Source organism: Trachurus japonicus, chromosome 16 (assembly GCF_045865225.1).
Source record: "Trachurus japonicus isolate A0001 chromosome 16, Traja_1.0".
NCBI classification, from domain to species: domain Eukaryota; kingdom Metazoa; phylum Chordata; class Actinopteri; order Carangiformes; family Carangidae; genus Trachurus; species Trachurus japonicus.
In genome coordinates, this window is record NC_140922.1 from 28408999 (window position 1) to 28423571 (window position 14573).

Below are 14573 nucleotides of genomic sequence, written 5' to 3' on the forward strand. Positions count from 1 at the left end.
GCCTATATAGTATGCAACATAGCAAATAATAACCCCCTCTAGTCTGCACACCTGCACTTTCTACATGAAACATGGTGCAATATGGTTCTCAAAGTGGGGTCCAGGGACCCCCAGAGGTCCTTGAGAGGGTTCAAGGGGGTCCCCAACTTTTTCTCAAAATTTTACCTGAAATTTCTTGAAATTTTTCCAAAAATGTATGCCATTGGCAGTAATTTGAACATACATTGACAAAAATAAGTACTGTTATTCAGTCTCAGAACAAATATTTGTGTATTTCTGGTGTTTGTTTCAAAATTTTGTCCAGTGGGGGTCCGTGGTCTAATTTGTGTCCGTTTAGGGGTCCTTAATGTAAAAAAGTTTGAGAACCATGGGACTTACAATATTGGATACCCTTAATTCCTGTCTTCTGATATAATGTTTTTAATACATGTATGCATGCGTGTGAATGTAAGTATTGTTTTTAGATGCTGCACAAGAAAATGTCCTTGTGTATTGCACAATGACAATAAAGTCTTACTTTATCAGATCTTACACCAGGACAGTCATCTAAGTGTCTGTCATTGAGCTTCCACCCTTACATGACTACAGAGATGTGGTTTCTCCACATAAAACAATACAACTGGTTTATGTGTACAGTAATTACACAAAGGTTCTGGTTATGACGAAAGTCCAGAACTCGTATAAAGGTTTGGCCGGACCAAGACAATTATGGGACAACAGGACCAGCCCTGTTAATGTAGCCTAAAGGTCGTTGACTGAGTAACACAATGGGTCAGCCAGTCGGGTGTTGGGGATTTCCAACTGGAATCAAACCTAGAACCACTGCGACACCGAGCCGCCCTCAACAGGATGTTGATTGTTTAAAATGAGTCGATGTAAGTTTATGAACAGTGTTACCAACTTACAGACGTTTTATAAACTTTTTCCACCCTAAAAAACAATCTAGTGTATTTTTTTAGCCAAACATGTGGTTCAGTTGGTTATAGTCTACTTTAGGTGGTTGTTAGTGACCATAAATTCCAAATTTCCTAGAAAATGAATGAGTAGAGAGACATAAAATGACAGAGACACTGGTCAAAATTAGTTTACTGGATAGTGGATCAATTGATTAGTTTGAAATGAACTGGTTTCGTTTCATAAGAGCAGACAGGTACTTGTTGCAGGAACCATGATAGATCCAAAGAGCTGATGGCTGATTAATGAGTCAATGTAATCAATATATGCACAGCAGATACAACTCAAGAAGCACCAAAGAGAGAAAGTGGCCTGATGAACTGGTGTGTCCTAGTTTGGTTCCTGTGAACAGTGTTGGTCTCTCCAGAGCCAGTGGAGTCTGATGGTTTGTGTGAGGGCGGACTGGGCTGAAGTCAGACTGAATCACTGCTTCAGTTTTGCTGTGAACCACATCTGCAGCTTCATCATCATCATCATCATCATCATCAAAGCTGTGATTTGCAACATGAGCTAATTTCTTCTGTTGGGTTAACTAAAAAAAGCACAACAAAGTGTTTGTCTTCGTGACCCCATGAGTTTGTTCCATCACTGCTTTAGATGCTGTGGTCGTTACACCAGATTTAACTGAACTAGTTCGCATTTGTTCCTTCCTTTGTTTTTGTTTTTAACAAGCTGCTCTGAGCTGTAAAGCCTCCTCCTCCTCCTAACCTCCATCCTCAGCCTCCTACAAATGACACAGGTCAAATATTTTTGGGATTAAAGCCCCTGTACGGAGCTTTTAACTGGATATGCAAAAGTCTCTGGTTTCTGCTGATGTGTCTCTGTTACCTACAACAGCAAATGAGCCCATCAGTGTGAAGATACGCTATTTCTACGTAGTCTAATTCTATACCTCTGGAAGGCATGGTCGGGTCGGACCACTGACGAAACGATACGAATAGATACATTGCTGCTACACTGCTAAAAAAGAAAAAAGCAAGTCCCGTCTTCTTTCCAATGTTCCTAAAACAAATCTACACAAACGTCTTCATGACAGTGGGAAATGCAGTCTTCTTTCCGGCAAAACACCGCCACTTTCGCCGCCAAAATCAACACTAAATGAAAAGTCTGTACAGGGGCTTTAAAGTCATATTTTTTTGTATTTAGACCATATTATGGGTAGGATATTTTTGTCTTTATTATTCAATCAAAAAAAAAACTTGATTTAAACAAAAAAGATACTTTCAATCAAATGATAACTCAATTCAATCAAAAAAAACCTTTTCAATCACAGAAAAAAAGGGTTCAAATGCAATGTTGGGGGGTGTCAATTACTTTTTTGCATTCAAACACTTGTTTTTGATTGAAAAGTTTTTTTTGATTGAAGTGAAGTTTGTTTTGATTGAAAATATCTTTTTTGTTCAAATCAACTTTTTTTTTGATTGAATAATAAAGACACAAATGTACCTCCATACATCAGCTAACTTTGACACAGATGACGTTAACGGCCTGTTGTGCTGACGACACTCCTGACTCTCTCTTGTTTGGATGTGGGAGCTCAGTCACGCTCACAGCTTCATGCTGAATGTACACCACAGCCGACAAACCTCCCTCGCCCGACCCACACCGGATTCAAACTACACACAGCTCTGAGTCACGCTGTTTGCCCCGAGGCCTAGACGTATAATTTCACCGTAGAGCCATAGAGTGCGGTGCGTAGGCCCCCAACCGTACCGCTGTTAAGACCCCCTCATTACGCTGCTGTGTTGTTTACACTGAACCAAACTAAGCCACAATGTTTCCACGCCTGTGATTTCAGACAGGAACGCCGGCCGGGGTTGAGGAGCGTGTAACACACCAGCGTCAGTGTCGGCTCGCTCCCTTATACAGATGTCAGTTGTGTCTGCGATGTTGTGACCAACACTGCCACCATAAACAAGTACAAATTAGGCCCCTGTGGGCAGAGTGGCCCCCATTACATGGTTGGAATAAAGGGGCCAGTGATGGCATGAGTAATGTGTGTGTGTGTGTGTGTGTGTGTGTGTGTGTAATGACCTAACTCTGAGGGGTGATTTGACTTATTTCCTGTCAACCTTGGTTTGTTTACCACTCTATATCACAACCGTTGTAACAATGGAGTCATTGATTTTGTTGTGATGTCCCACTTTACTCTGTTCTCTGAATTTATTGGTTGGTTGTAGACAAATGCTGCAATTATTGTGTGTGTGTGTGTGTGTGTGTGTGTGTGTGTGTGTGTGTGTGTGTGTGTGTGTGTGTGTGTGTGTGTGTGTGTGTGTGTGTGTGTGTGTGTTTTTAAATGTTTTGTTTATTGATTTTCCAAAACACAAAACATTACAACCATTAACGAATCTCCCTTTCTTCCCCCCAGAAGAAGGCTAGAAAACACAAAATGGGTAGGCTACCACTTTACAACAAGATTCCCTTATAAAGGCTGAATCAATGTTTATAAATAGATCACTAATACACTTTCTAAGTCATAAATAAGATGTTTTAAACAAATATATGCCCATTGCCATAATCCCGGCCTATAGTCATAGCAGTAGGTTCCTTACCTTAAATTGTCGGTGCAAGCTATTTTTAGAACGGCGGAGCAGAGCCGCGAGCTGCTCAGAGCTACGCTACGATTTCTTGGTTTCCCTCATCAAACTCATCAAATACACAATCCAACAACTCCACAACGCTCTGGTGGACAAGTTGTGACCTGCACATTCACCACGCTATGAGATAATAACAGAACGTTACCAGACAGAGTTGTTTTAGAGGGAAATTCATGCAAAACCGCTGATGCGCGTTAGCCTGGCTCTCGTCAGACCCTTGTAGTTCCGCAAAGCTGCGCCAGAGGCGCTACGCTCAGCTCCGCACAAGGGTCTGGACTCGAGGCCAATGCAAACTTCTTCCCCGGAGCAAAAAATAATGAACCAATCAGGATCGCCGGGCGGGACTTTCTGAGGTGTGACGTAGCGCTGAAGCGACTGTTTGAGTCAAACAACAATGGCGGCTCGCAGTGAGTGGCTGAAGTAGCACGTCAACAAGATAACGGACAAGTGGTTTATCCAATCACATACAAGATTTTTTTTTACAAGGCCCCGCCTTCTGAAATGAATCGCCTATGGAGCAGTCCCAGACCCTTGTGCGGAGCTGAGCGTAGCTACAAGGGTCTGACGAGAGCCAGGCTAGATGCGCGTTGCCTTCAGGGGCAGTTTTTCGGCAAGCAGTCTCTGCACCTCTTGGATTGTGTATTTGATGAGTTTGATGAGGGAAACCAAGAAATCCCATTAGCCTCCGTAGCGTAGCTCTGAGCAGCTCTGAGCAGCTCGCCGCTCTGCTCCGCCGTTCTAAAAATAGCTTGCACCGACAATTAAAGGTAACGAATCTACTGCTATGACTATAGGGATTATGGCAATGGGCCAATTTGCCAAAATGTTGAACTATCCCTTTAAGGGACATTGGCTCAACAAAAAAAGGGGAACACATCCAGTACAATTAGAAAGTAATTTGTAGGCTCACCTACAGGTTTTATATCTGTCATTTGTTTGTTGGACTGGTCACTAGGTCAAACTGGGAGATAGAGTCATGTGTCATCAGCGTAATAATTTAAGCGGATATTTATATTTGGGGGACGAGTGAGGCTGAAAAACATGAGATCATCACCAGTCCAGTATAAAATGACCAGGACAAGGAAAACAACTTCAGCATTCACATCGAGTTGTAAAACAGACAGAAGTGAACTAACACAGGGTTTGTGGTCCGACACGCAGTAGTGAAACCACACCACCTCCGTCATCACTGCGAGTCCGTGTGACCTTCAGGGTCCGGCCTGTGGCGCATGTGGTGTTGGTGTTGATCTTGTTTTTTTTCTGTCACAGCATCATTCTTCCACTGTCTGGAGTCAGAGGGGCTGACTCCCTCCCTCTCTCTGTGGTGAGGGAGGGTTCACCTCACCCACAGAGGGAGGGAGGGACTCAGACAGTGGGACATGGTTGTTCCACTCACCCTGTCATTTTCTTTGTCTCGTTCCCCTTTTGTCAGAAACCAAAGCCTCCTCCTAATAGGACCTTGTTTGCTTTTCCATGTTTGTCTTAAGAAGCTGCTTATATTACCCCAGAATGGAAGCAGGGCGTGTGTGTGTGTGTGTGTGCACAGTCAGATCCACCGCCATCACATGTGTAATTTAGTCCCATGGCGCTCAACACAGTGACACGTAGAGCAAAGAGTCTGTCTGCTCTCACAGAAATGAATCAAACCAAAAGGTTCTGGTTCAAATAAACACAGATATACAGACGAACCAGAGGTCAAACCTTTGAAAAAAAACAAAAGAAAAAAGGTGCACGTATGGAGAAGCAGACACAAACTCGCACTGGAAAATACAATTTACAGCAATGAGGTGAAAGGTCGGAGCTGTAGAGGATGAGTGTGTAACAAGTCCCAGGTTTCACGCTCCATCAAACTTTATATCCAGACTTCTACATTTTTACAATCAGCCGTTATCCACGCTCAGGTTGGATCTGATTACAAGATACGGTGTAAATGTCAAACAGGTATGAAACAAACAGAACAATAAGAGGGAAGAGCATTCCTTCAGTCTCCTCACCTGGCTGGCTGCAGCGACGTACAGGTGTGTTATCTTCTGGGGCGCTGTGACATCAGTCAGTACGTTTACATGACACTTGAGAAAACCGAATTATTGCCTTAATCCGACTATAACTGGACAACTGAGTGCATGTAAACGCGTTAGTCCGACTAATATCCGAGTTCTCCATCTCCGATCTTGCAGATGCTATTGTTGTAGCGTTACGGCGTTCTTGTATACCTCCCGAAATCACCATGACCACGAGGGATAACGTGCACCATATCTGCACAATAAGTAACGCGCACATTATATACGAAATGAACAAAGCTGTACGATTAACCATCTCGCTGTTGTTCGAAAATGCCAGTCTGCCGCCTGGCTAACAGGTCAACCGGAAAATGGGCTGTATTACGTAACCTGCTGAAACGACACATTACCGCCACCTGGTGTTGAGGAGGAGGACACGTTCCCGTCTGTTATTTGATTTTCTCAGTTGTATGTAAACTGGGACAAGGACAGAAGTAAGATTAGACGGCAAAATCTAATTTTGAGCATAGCTCGATGAAGCTGTGCATGTAAACGTCCTGACCGCTGGCCGTGGCTAAAGGTCTCCTTTTGGTCTATAATAAATCTGTAACCCTTTAATTTACAGGCCGTTAATTACGTGATAATGTCAAGAAATTATTATTATTATCATTCAATTTATATAGCGCTTTTCAATGACCCAAAGACGCTTTCATTCATACCACATTCACACCGTATGCCAAATAGAAAAGAAATAACTCAATTTCATAGTAATGTCATGTTTTTTCATAAAGGAAAAAGATTACACATGTTTTTCATGCTTTGAATTTTTTGGGAAAGGCCAGATTTTTTTCCCTACCAAGTCGTTGCAATTGACCGTTATTTCTTGGCTATTTCTACGCAATCTTGGCTACATTTCTCAACCTTACTATGAAACTGATTGGTATTTCTTGGCTATTTCTAGACATTATGACGCAATTAATTGTTATTTCTTGGCTATTTCTAGACATTATGACGATTAATTGTTATTTCTTGACATTAGTACGCAATTAATTGTTATTTCTTGACATTATGATGCAATTAATTGTTATTTCTTTGCTATTTCTTGGCATTATGACGCAATTAATTGTTATTTCTTGACATTATGATGCAATTAATTGTTATTTCTTTGGCTATTTCTTGACATTATCACGTAATTAGCAGCCTGTAAATTAAATGGGTTACCAATAAATCAATATCATTGTTTTTGAGGGTGATGGGGTGACTGGTTAGAGATCATGCCCTGTACAGTAATGGACTCTGGAGCTTGTGCAGGTGATCGCCGGTTTGATTCCCAACTGGGATGGTCATATCCATTCCGATTCTGTCTCCACTGTCTTATCTAATAAAGGCAGACGAACATATAAATATATATTATGCATATTTTCCACAGTCTCATGATATCAGATTGTGGCAGTAATAACCATCACTGTGTCTCTCTGTGTGTGTGTGACCTTCTGACGCTCCTCCTCCTCCTCCTCCCCCCGCCTCGGAGCTGCTCTCTAAATAAACCGTGGCAGCGTCTCCCTCTTGTTTGTGTGGTCTGGTATCTGGCAAACTCACATGTGTAGTCGTCAGCCATTTTTAGCTGTGTGACATCTTTCCCACTCTCCCCGACCCAAAGCCAACAAGGCTCCATGAATGACGTCAGTGTGCGGAGGCCCCACTGAGGCTTGTGGTGTGTGTTGTGTGTCTGTGTGTGTGTCTGTGTGTCTGTGTGTCTGTGTGTGTGGTGTGTGTCTGTGTGTGTGTGTGTGCAGAAGAGGGTTTTCTCTGGAACTCCCGTCTTACTCACCCTGGCTCCTTGTTGCTCCGTCATTGCTCAGTTCGTACTGAGGATAACATCCCACAAACCACCTACTGCAGTGTGGTTGTAATACACACACACACACACACACACATAGAGCTTTATGGACTTCTATACGCACAGTTTATGACTGCAGAGCTGCTCTAAAGTAGATGTTGGATGTTATACTGCGTCACCGTGGCAGCTTCTGACCAACACTCCCTCATCAGATCGACCAGGAGGATGTGGCTTCATGTGACACATCTGGAGTGGAGGTCACAGCTGGACTGAGCTGAGAGGACACTAATTAATATATTTGTGTACCTGTTGCTCCACGCTGGTGCAACTCCGAGTCTCCTGCCAGGTGTGAACAGCTGCAGGGTTGCAAGGTCATAAAAATTCAAGTATAGAGTCCTCAAACACAAACTAAACATCAGGCAAACATTAAACAACAGCAGACAAGCTTGAAACATAAATATAAATAACAGTAACTTACTCTGAAGTTCTGTGTCCTGTTTTCCTGTGTGGCATGGCCTGTGTGTGTCTGTCATTCCCTGTTGTGTTCCTGTTTCCTGTTTTACTTTGAAGTCTGTGTCTTACTCCTGTGTTCCTGTTAAAGGAATAGTTCACCGAAAAATGAAATTCAGTCATTAGTAACTCACCCTCATGCGAATGAATACTCCAGAGTAGTTTTTTATTCCTCAAAGTGCATCTGGAGACCCGGGAGGCCGGTTTGTACAGTAGTCCAACGAAAACTATATGAGAGTCAATAGGGCCAGACACAAAAACGTCCATAAAACTACACAAAAACCATTTAATATTCCTCCACACTGCTCGTCCGCTGCAATCCAAGTGTCCTGAAGGGATATAGTCCAGAGTTTACTCGAAACAACGTCATTTAGGACATTTTTACAGCCTAAACAATGACCAGACTTGCCTCAATTACGTTGTTTCAGGTAAACTTTGGATTATATCCCTTCAGGACACTTGGATTGCAGTGGACGAGCAGTGTGGAGGAATATTAAATGGGTTTTTGTGTAGTTTAATGGACCTGTTTGTGTCGGGCACGATGCACGTGCGCCCAAGGCAAATTCAATACGGGACTGGTTAGGTTGTAAAAATCCCCCAAATGATGTTGTTTTGGGTAAACTCTGGACTATCTCCCTTCAGGACACTTGGATTGAAGTGGATGAGCAGTATGGAGGAATATTAAATGGGTTTTTGTGTAGTTTTATGGACGTTTTTGTGTCGGGCACTATAACTCTCATATAAAATTTTTGTTGGACTACGAACCGGCCTCCCGGGTCTCCAGAGTATTCATCAGCATGAATTTCATTTTTTGGTGAACTATTCCTTTAAGTTTCCCGCCTGCTTGATTAGCTCATGTCTTCCCTTGTGTATTTATTTTATTTCCGATTGGCTGTGTTTGTCCCCTGCGTTGCCTCCCGTGTTCCCTGTTGTGAGTTTGGTATTTCTAGTCGATTATTTTGTACTTTATTTTCTGTTTCTGAACTTTGGATTCCTCGTTTACCCCCTGTCCGAGACTTAGGCTTGTTGACTCTTATATTGCTACTTTGTTTCTGTTGTACTTTTATTTACCTTTTTCTAAATAAATACCTTTGCCATGGAGTCTGCATTTGGGTCCTGCTATTCCAAAACATGACAATAATAAGACAATCTAATGACACACACACACACAACAAAAAATCAACATTATATCAGCAGGACCGGCTCAAACTACATCAGTTACAAATATCAACAAAGGGGGAAAAATGAAGAAAATAAAAGAGAAAGAGAAATAAATCAAATGAATAAACCAGATAAAATGTCAATAAAGAAGTAGATTAAGAAATACTGAGGCTATTATGAAATAAAAACAAGAATAGGGCTGTTTGGAACATCTGGGCACATCTGGACAGTGATTGACAGGAGCATCCAACCAGTTCTCTCAGGTTATTCACTGGCTGGTCTTGAAAGTTATCATGTGAGTGTGAATGTGTGTGTCTGTGTGTGGGAGAGGGGTTGCTGTGTAAAAATTATGGGATGTTGGAGCAGCCAGAGTGGCACCAGGTCCTTTTTTTTTTAATGTGCGATGGAAGACATTAGAGATATTATTGTTTCAGCATGTTTAAACCGTTAAAGCTTCGTCTTCCCCTCTGTCATCAGTCAGCTGTGGGGAGAGGAGGGGGAGAGGGGGGTGGGGAGGCAGAGGGGGGCTTCAAACCCCACCGAGAGGGAGAAGAGCAGCGTTTTGTTATTAAACACACCACGTTTTTGTTGTGTAGTGTTGTGTACGAGGCGGAGAAACACCAACCAGTACGATCTGTTCAGTCACACAGCCACATGTTGAAGTGATTTTCATGTTGTAAACTGACAGATCTCTGTCCTCAAGAGGAGACACACACACACACACACACACACACACACAGATACATGCATGTGCTTCACATTTACAACTTATCTCATTAAAGGATCACAGATATTCACAGTCCCCGGAGGATCCACCCTTAAACTGTCTCCAGACCAGCAGTGACCTTTTGACCTTTCCCTTATTCTGCACCACAACAATTATCATATTTACAGGCTGAAATCTAGAAAAGCTGATAGAAAGATTGATCAGACACGTTCATGCTCAGCAGTGGATGGACCTTCAATAGAGCAGTTTCGTATCTATTATATCTATTGCACACATCTATAAGTCATAACCCTTTAAAGGGACAATGAGGAGTTTTGAAAAGCGAAATGTTTTCACACTACATTTACCATGAGCCTCCGCGCGCACCGTGAAATTCTTGGACCGGCGCAAGACGGACGTCTTGCCAAGAATGTTTTCATTCATCAAGAATGAAAGTCAGAGGTTCGAAGACGATCAGATACCGTCGTAGTTCCGATCATAAACGGCGATTCGGCGGCGTTATTCCCATGACCCGCCGGGCAGCGTCCACGAAACCGAAAGTAAGGAAACGTTGGTCGGCTTGCCCAGCAGTTCCACCATTAATTATAATAACAAAATAGCGATAGAGACAAAATGATATATTTATCGAAAATGGAGCCATTAACAAGTGTGGGTAGCGTAGATTCATCAACGTGAGACTTTTTTTTATAACCAAATAGAAACTCCTCGTTGTCCCTTTAATTTATTGGCCGTTAATTACATGATAATGTCAAGAATTGGCAAGAAATAACAATGAATTGCATCAAATAACAATCAATTTCATAGTAATGTGGAGAAATTTAACCGATTGTGTAGAAATAGCCCAGAAATAATGATTGGGGAAAAAAATTATGGCCTTTCCCAAAAAATTCAAAGCATGGAAAGCATGAATCTTTTGCCTTTATGAAAAACATGACATTACTATGAAACTGACCGTTATTTCTTGGCTATTTCTTGACATTATCACAAAATTAAAGCAGAAGTAAGCGGAATATTTGTGTTAATATAAGTCTTAAATAGTTATATCTTCCGACGGCAATCACTTATATAGAGTGTTTGGTCCGAAACACGGGTCTGTCAGTCACTCTGCTCTGCTGTAAGCCGAGGAGAAAACTTTCCTTGTATCCTACAACCTTTATCCAATGAGGAGAGAGAACGGCATAAAGGGGCGGTCCTCTCTGTGTGTGCAGCCAAGGGATGCGCGTGAATGTGGTGACGTAGGGACGAGGGCGGGGACTGCTAACTCCATCGGCTGACAAGAAGTTAGCCAAAACGACCGGATCGCTTACATCTGCTTCAAGAGATCCTCCTCCCGCTCCCTGGTACACATAGCACATAGGTAATAAAGATAAATAGAAGTGAATGTAAAAATCCCATTAGCTTTTCAAGGATGGATGGTAATAACATCACTGTTGGACAACATACGTCATCTTTTAAATATCGCTAACTAACGTGGTGAAAATAACCACATCAATCAACCCTGGTTTGATCCCAGCCTGAGGCCTGATGACGGATCAATGAGTCACTTCACACAGACAGAGGAGAAACACGTTCGTCTGTCAGCGTCATGACAACACTTGATCATCATCACTGTTGTTTCCTGTGTCATGGACGCTGGGATGGACGGAGGAGCTGCAGCTAAACGTCGACTGCTCTGTTGTTGTCTGGATCACATTATCCTCCACGCTCGTCAACTGCACTGAACTGCCTTTAAGAGGCTTTTTGGTATTTTATTAGATTCTGACCCCGGGACACGTTTCATCTGAGTTCCTGAGTTAAAATAAAGAGTGTGTCTATTATTTAAATAAATTTAAAAAAACAAGGTTAAAGGGGATACTTCACCCAAAATCGATAATTCACCAATTTTCTACTCACCGTCATGCCAAGGAAGGGTTATTGGAGAAGTCATCAAAACGCTTTTGGAGTTCCAGGGGGGGTCTGGCTGGCAACAGATTTTCATATAATGGCAGCAGATAGAGTTCACTTTTGAATCTTCCAAAACACACACTATGAAATATCCAAATACCTCCATACTCCTTGGCATGACGGTGAGTAGAAAATTGGTGAATTATCGAATTTGTGTGAAGTATCCTCTTAAAGGTAAAAGACTAACCCACCACATTAAATCAAATAAATCTATAAACGTATCTCTTCACCAACCAAGTAAAACATTGTGTAACTTCTCCTGTTATCTATTCACGAAAGGAGCGTTACACTGATGCTGCATTCACCTGCAGTCGGGCAGACGGCCGCCGTCGGTAACAAACCAGATTTTAGTCACAGAAGTCGAGAGAAAGCCGGTAAAACGTGGGTCAGGTCAACAATACGACATCGGCATGACAACATATTGTCACGTGTATTGTTTTGCCTCGCAGCGGCTGTCGTCTGTCTGCCGTCTGCCCAATTTCAGGTGAATGCAGCATGAAAAATATGAATGAGTTGCCTGCGATATACAACCGCACTGCTAGATGGGAGTAATTCCTACGCAATGCACCTTTAGCATTAACTTAAAGTAGAAGTAAGCGATCCGGTGGTTTTGGCTAACTTCTTGTCAGCCGATGGAGTTAGCAGTCCCCGCCCTCGTCCCTACGTCACCACATTCACGCGCATCCCTTGGCTGCACACACAGAGAGGACCGCCCCTTTATGCCGTTCTCTCTCCTCATTGGATAAAGGTTGTAGGATACAAGGAAAGTTTTCTCCTCGGCTCAGAGCAGAGCAGAGTGACTGACAGACCCGTGTTTCAGACCAAACACTCTATGTAAGTGATTGCCGTCGGAAGATATAACTATTTAAGACTTATATTAACACAAACATCCCGCTTACTTCTGCTTTAACTTAACGTAGTTTTTATTGTGTCTTGTGAAAATGTATTTTTTTAATGCAATTTTTGGATGATGTAAACCAAAGACAAATTTCTGCCTTTTGTAAAAGTATTCTCTCTTCTATTCTACTGGAGTCTAATAAAGCAGAAACTACTGTGTGATCTGCCAGTGGACTGAGGATTTTACACGTGTAATCTGAATAAATGAAACAACTATGTGGCCTGTGGTTCCGGTTGTTCCCGAGTCGACCAACACCAGGACACAGTCGTCATGGTGACGTGCAGCGACTGACAGGACAGTCAGTGTCTGTCTGTTCACAGTGACTGACCCACTGACCGGGCTGCAGACTGAGGAGGAGGAGGTGAGAAGTTTCCCTCCTCCGCTCACTGGCTGCAGGGGTGTATATGTTGAATGTCTGGATACAGCTTCACAGTTTGGTGACACACAGGTGGAGTCCACCTGTATGTACAGAACACACACGGAGGGATGAGCTGCGGTGACGTCACACACACACACACACACACTTATACACACACACTAACGCACACACACCAGGACTCTGTGAGAAGCGTCTTTATGTCCTGGACTCTTTGCAGGAGCTGCGGCTGAATCAAATGTAGGTTAAATCAACACAGAGATCTGGCTTCAAACCTCAGAGCTCTAAAAGCTGCACATCCAACAGACTCACAGCGCCACCTGCTGGACAACAGGGGTAATGAGTGCGATGCATGGTGACGCTCAAGACGTCCAGCTTGTTGGTTCAGGACAGGAGTCTCCATCACATCCAGTGGTCACATCTGGACCTCTATGGGGGCTGTGGCTCAGGAGGTAGAGCAGGTATAAATGTGGAAAATATTGTTAATATTGCTGTTTTTGTTTTTAAACAGTGTCCAACAAATAAAAAAAAGTTATAAACAACATATTTGTTATTCATGTGTTCCCGGTTTTGCAGTTTTGGTAAATATAAATATCATAAATCCAGTTCAGACTGTTTCTGTCACAGATCAGAAAACATAAACAGACCAGATGTTTCTTTTGTAATCTTCCTTCCTCATTCATATTTTTATTTCTTCCATCATTTCGCCAGGTTAGTTACAATAACATGGATCATTTTTTAAAAATTCATTCACATTTTTTGGGGCAGAGAGAGTTTTTGTCTGATATCGGACCTGTCTTCATAACAGGGAGAACATCCAGCTTTCAACATCCGTCCAGATGTTTACTGACTCTGCGTCTCCTCCGCTCGGAGCAGCTTTTATTATTTCACCCAGTTTGTTTTTTTTTTTATATATATACTGTATATATAATATTGATAAGAAATGATTCTCTGCTGCCCACTAGTGGATAAAAATGGAAAACACATAAAAGTAGGAGCCGATGATTCAAAGTGTCTGCGTGAAGGAAAAAAAAAAAACTAAATCAGACACATTATGTGCCAATCATTGATATTTGTACACTGTTCCTTAAATATGTCGATAAAAAGACCCCTCCCTTTAGACATTCACGAGTCCTTCAACTCTCCAACAAGATTAAGATGAACTGATAGGAGTAAAATCCCAGTCTGTGCTGGTCTGAGTCCACTGGGTTCACAGGTCTGAGAGAGAACAACCCTGAGTAGGAGCTGAGGGGGGAGGGGGAGGGGAGGGGGAGAGGGGTGGAGGGGGGCGACGTCAGGGCGCTGTGACGGCTGCAGCTCCAGAGCCTCCCAGAGCTCGGCTGGGACTCGTGGGTTCTGCGCTGGAGGAGGATGGTTGAGGACCGCTGATGATGTTGAACCGCATGGAGGTTGAGTTCAGGTTCAGATGAATCCTGGGAAGAGGTACTGCAGCAGGAGGACCAGCCCCACCACGATGAGGCCGCAGCAGAACAGCACCAGCCAGATGGGGAAGGACCCTGGAGGAGGAGGAGGAGAGACAGGGGGGACGAGGTGAGACGGTCGGAC

General features: G+C 42.9%; 1 protein-coding gene across 1 annotated transcript in view; it reads right to left on the reverse strand.

Annotated features, from left to right (window-relative positions):
• Positions 1 to 13664: 13664 nt before the first annotated feature.
• The window catches only part of preb (prolactin regulatory element binding), a 10240-nt gene continuing 9331 nt past the window's right edge, over positions 13665 to 14573 (reverse strand). The window contains exon 10 of the mRNA XM_085802975.1: positions 13665 to 14524. Within this exon, the coding sequence (XP_085659101.1) occupies positions 14430 to 14524 (95 nt within the window). The 3' untranslated portion in view covers positions 13665 to 14429. The remainder of the gene's footprint in view (positions 14525 to 14573) is intronic.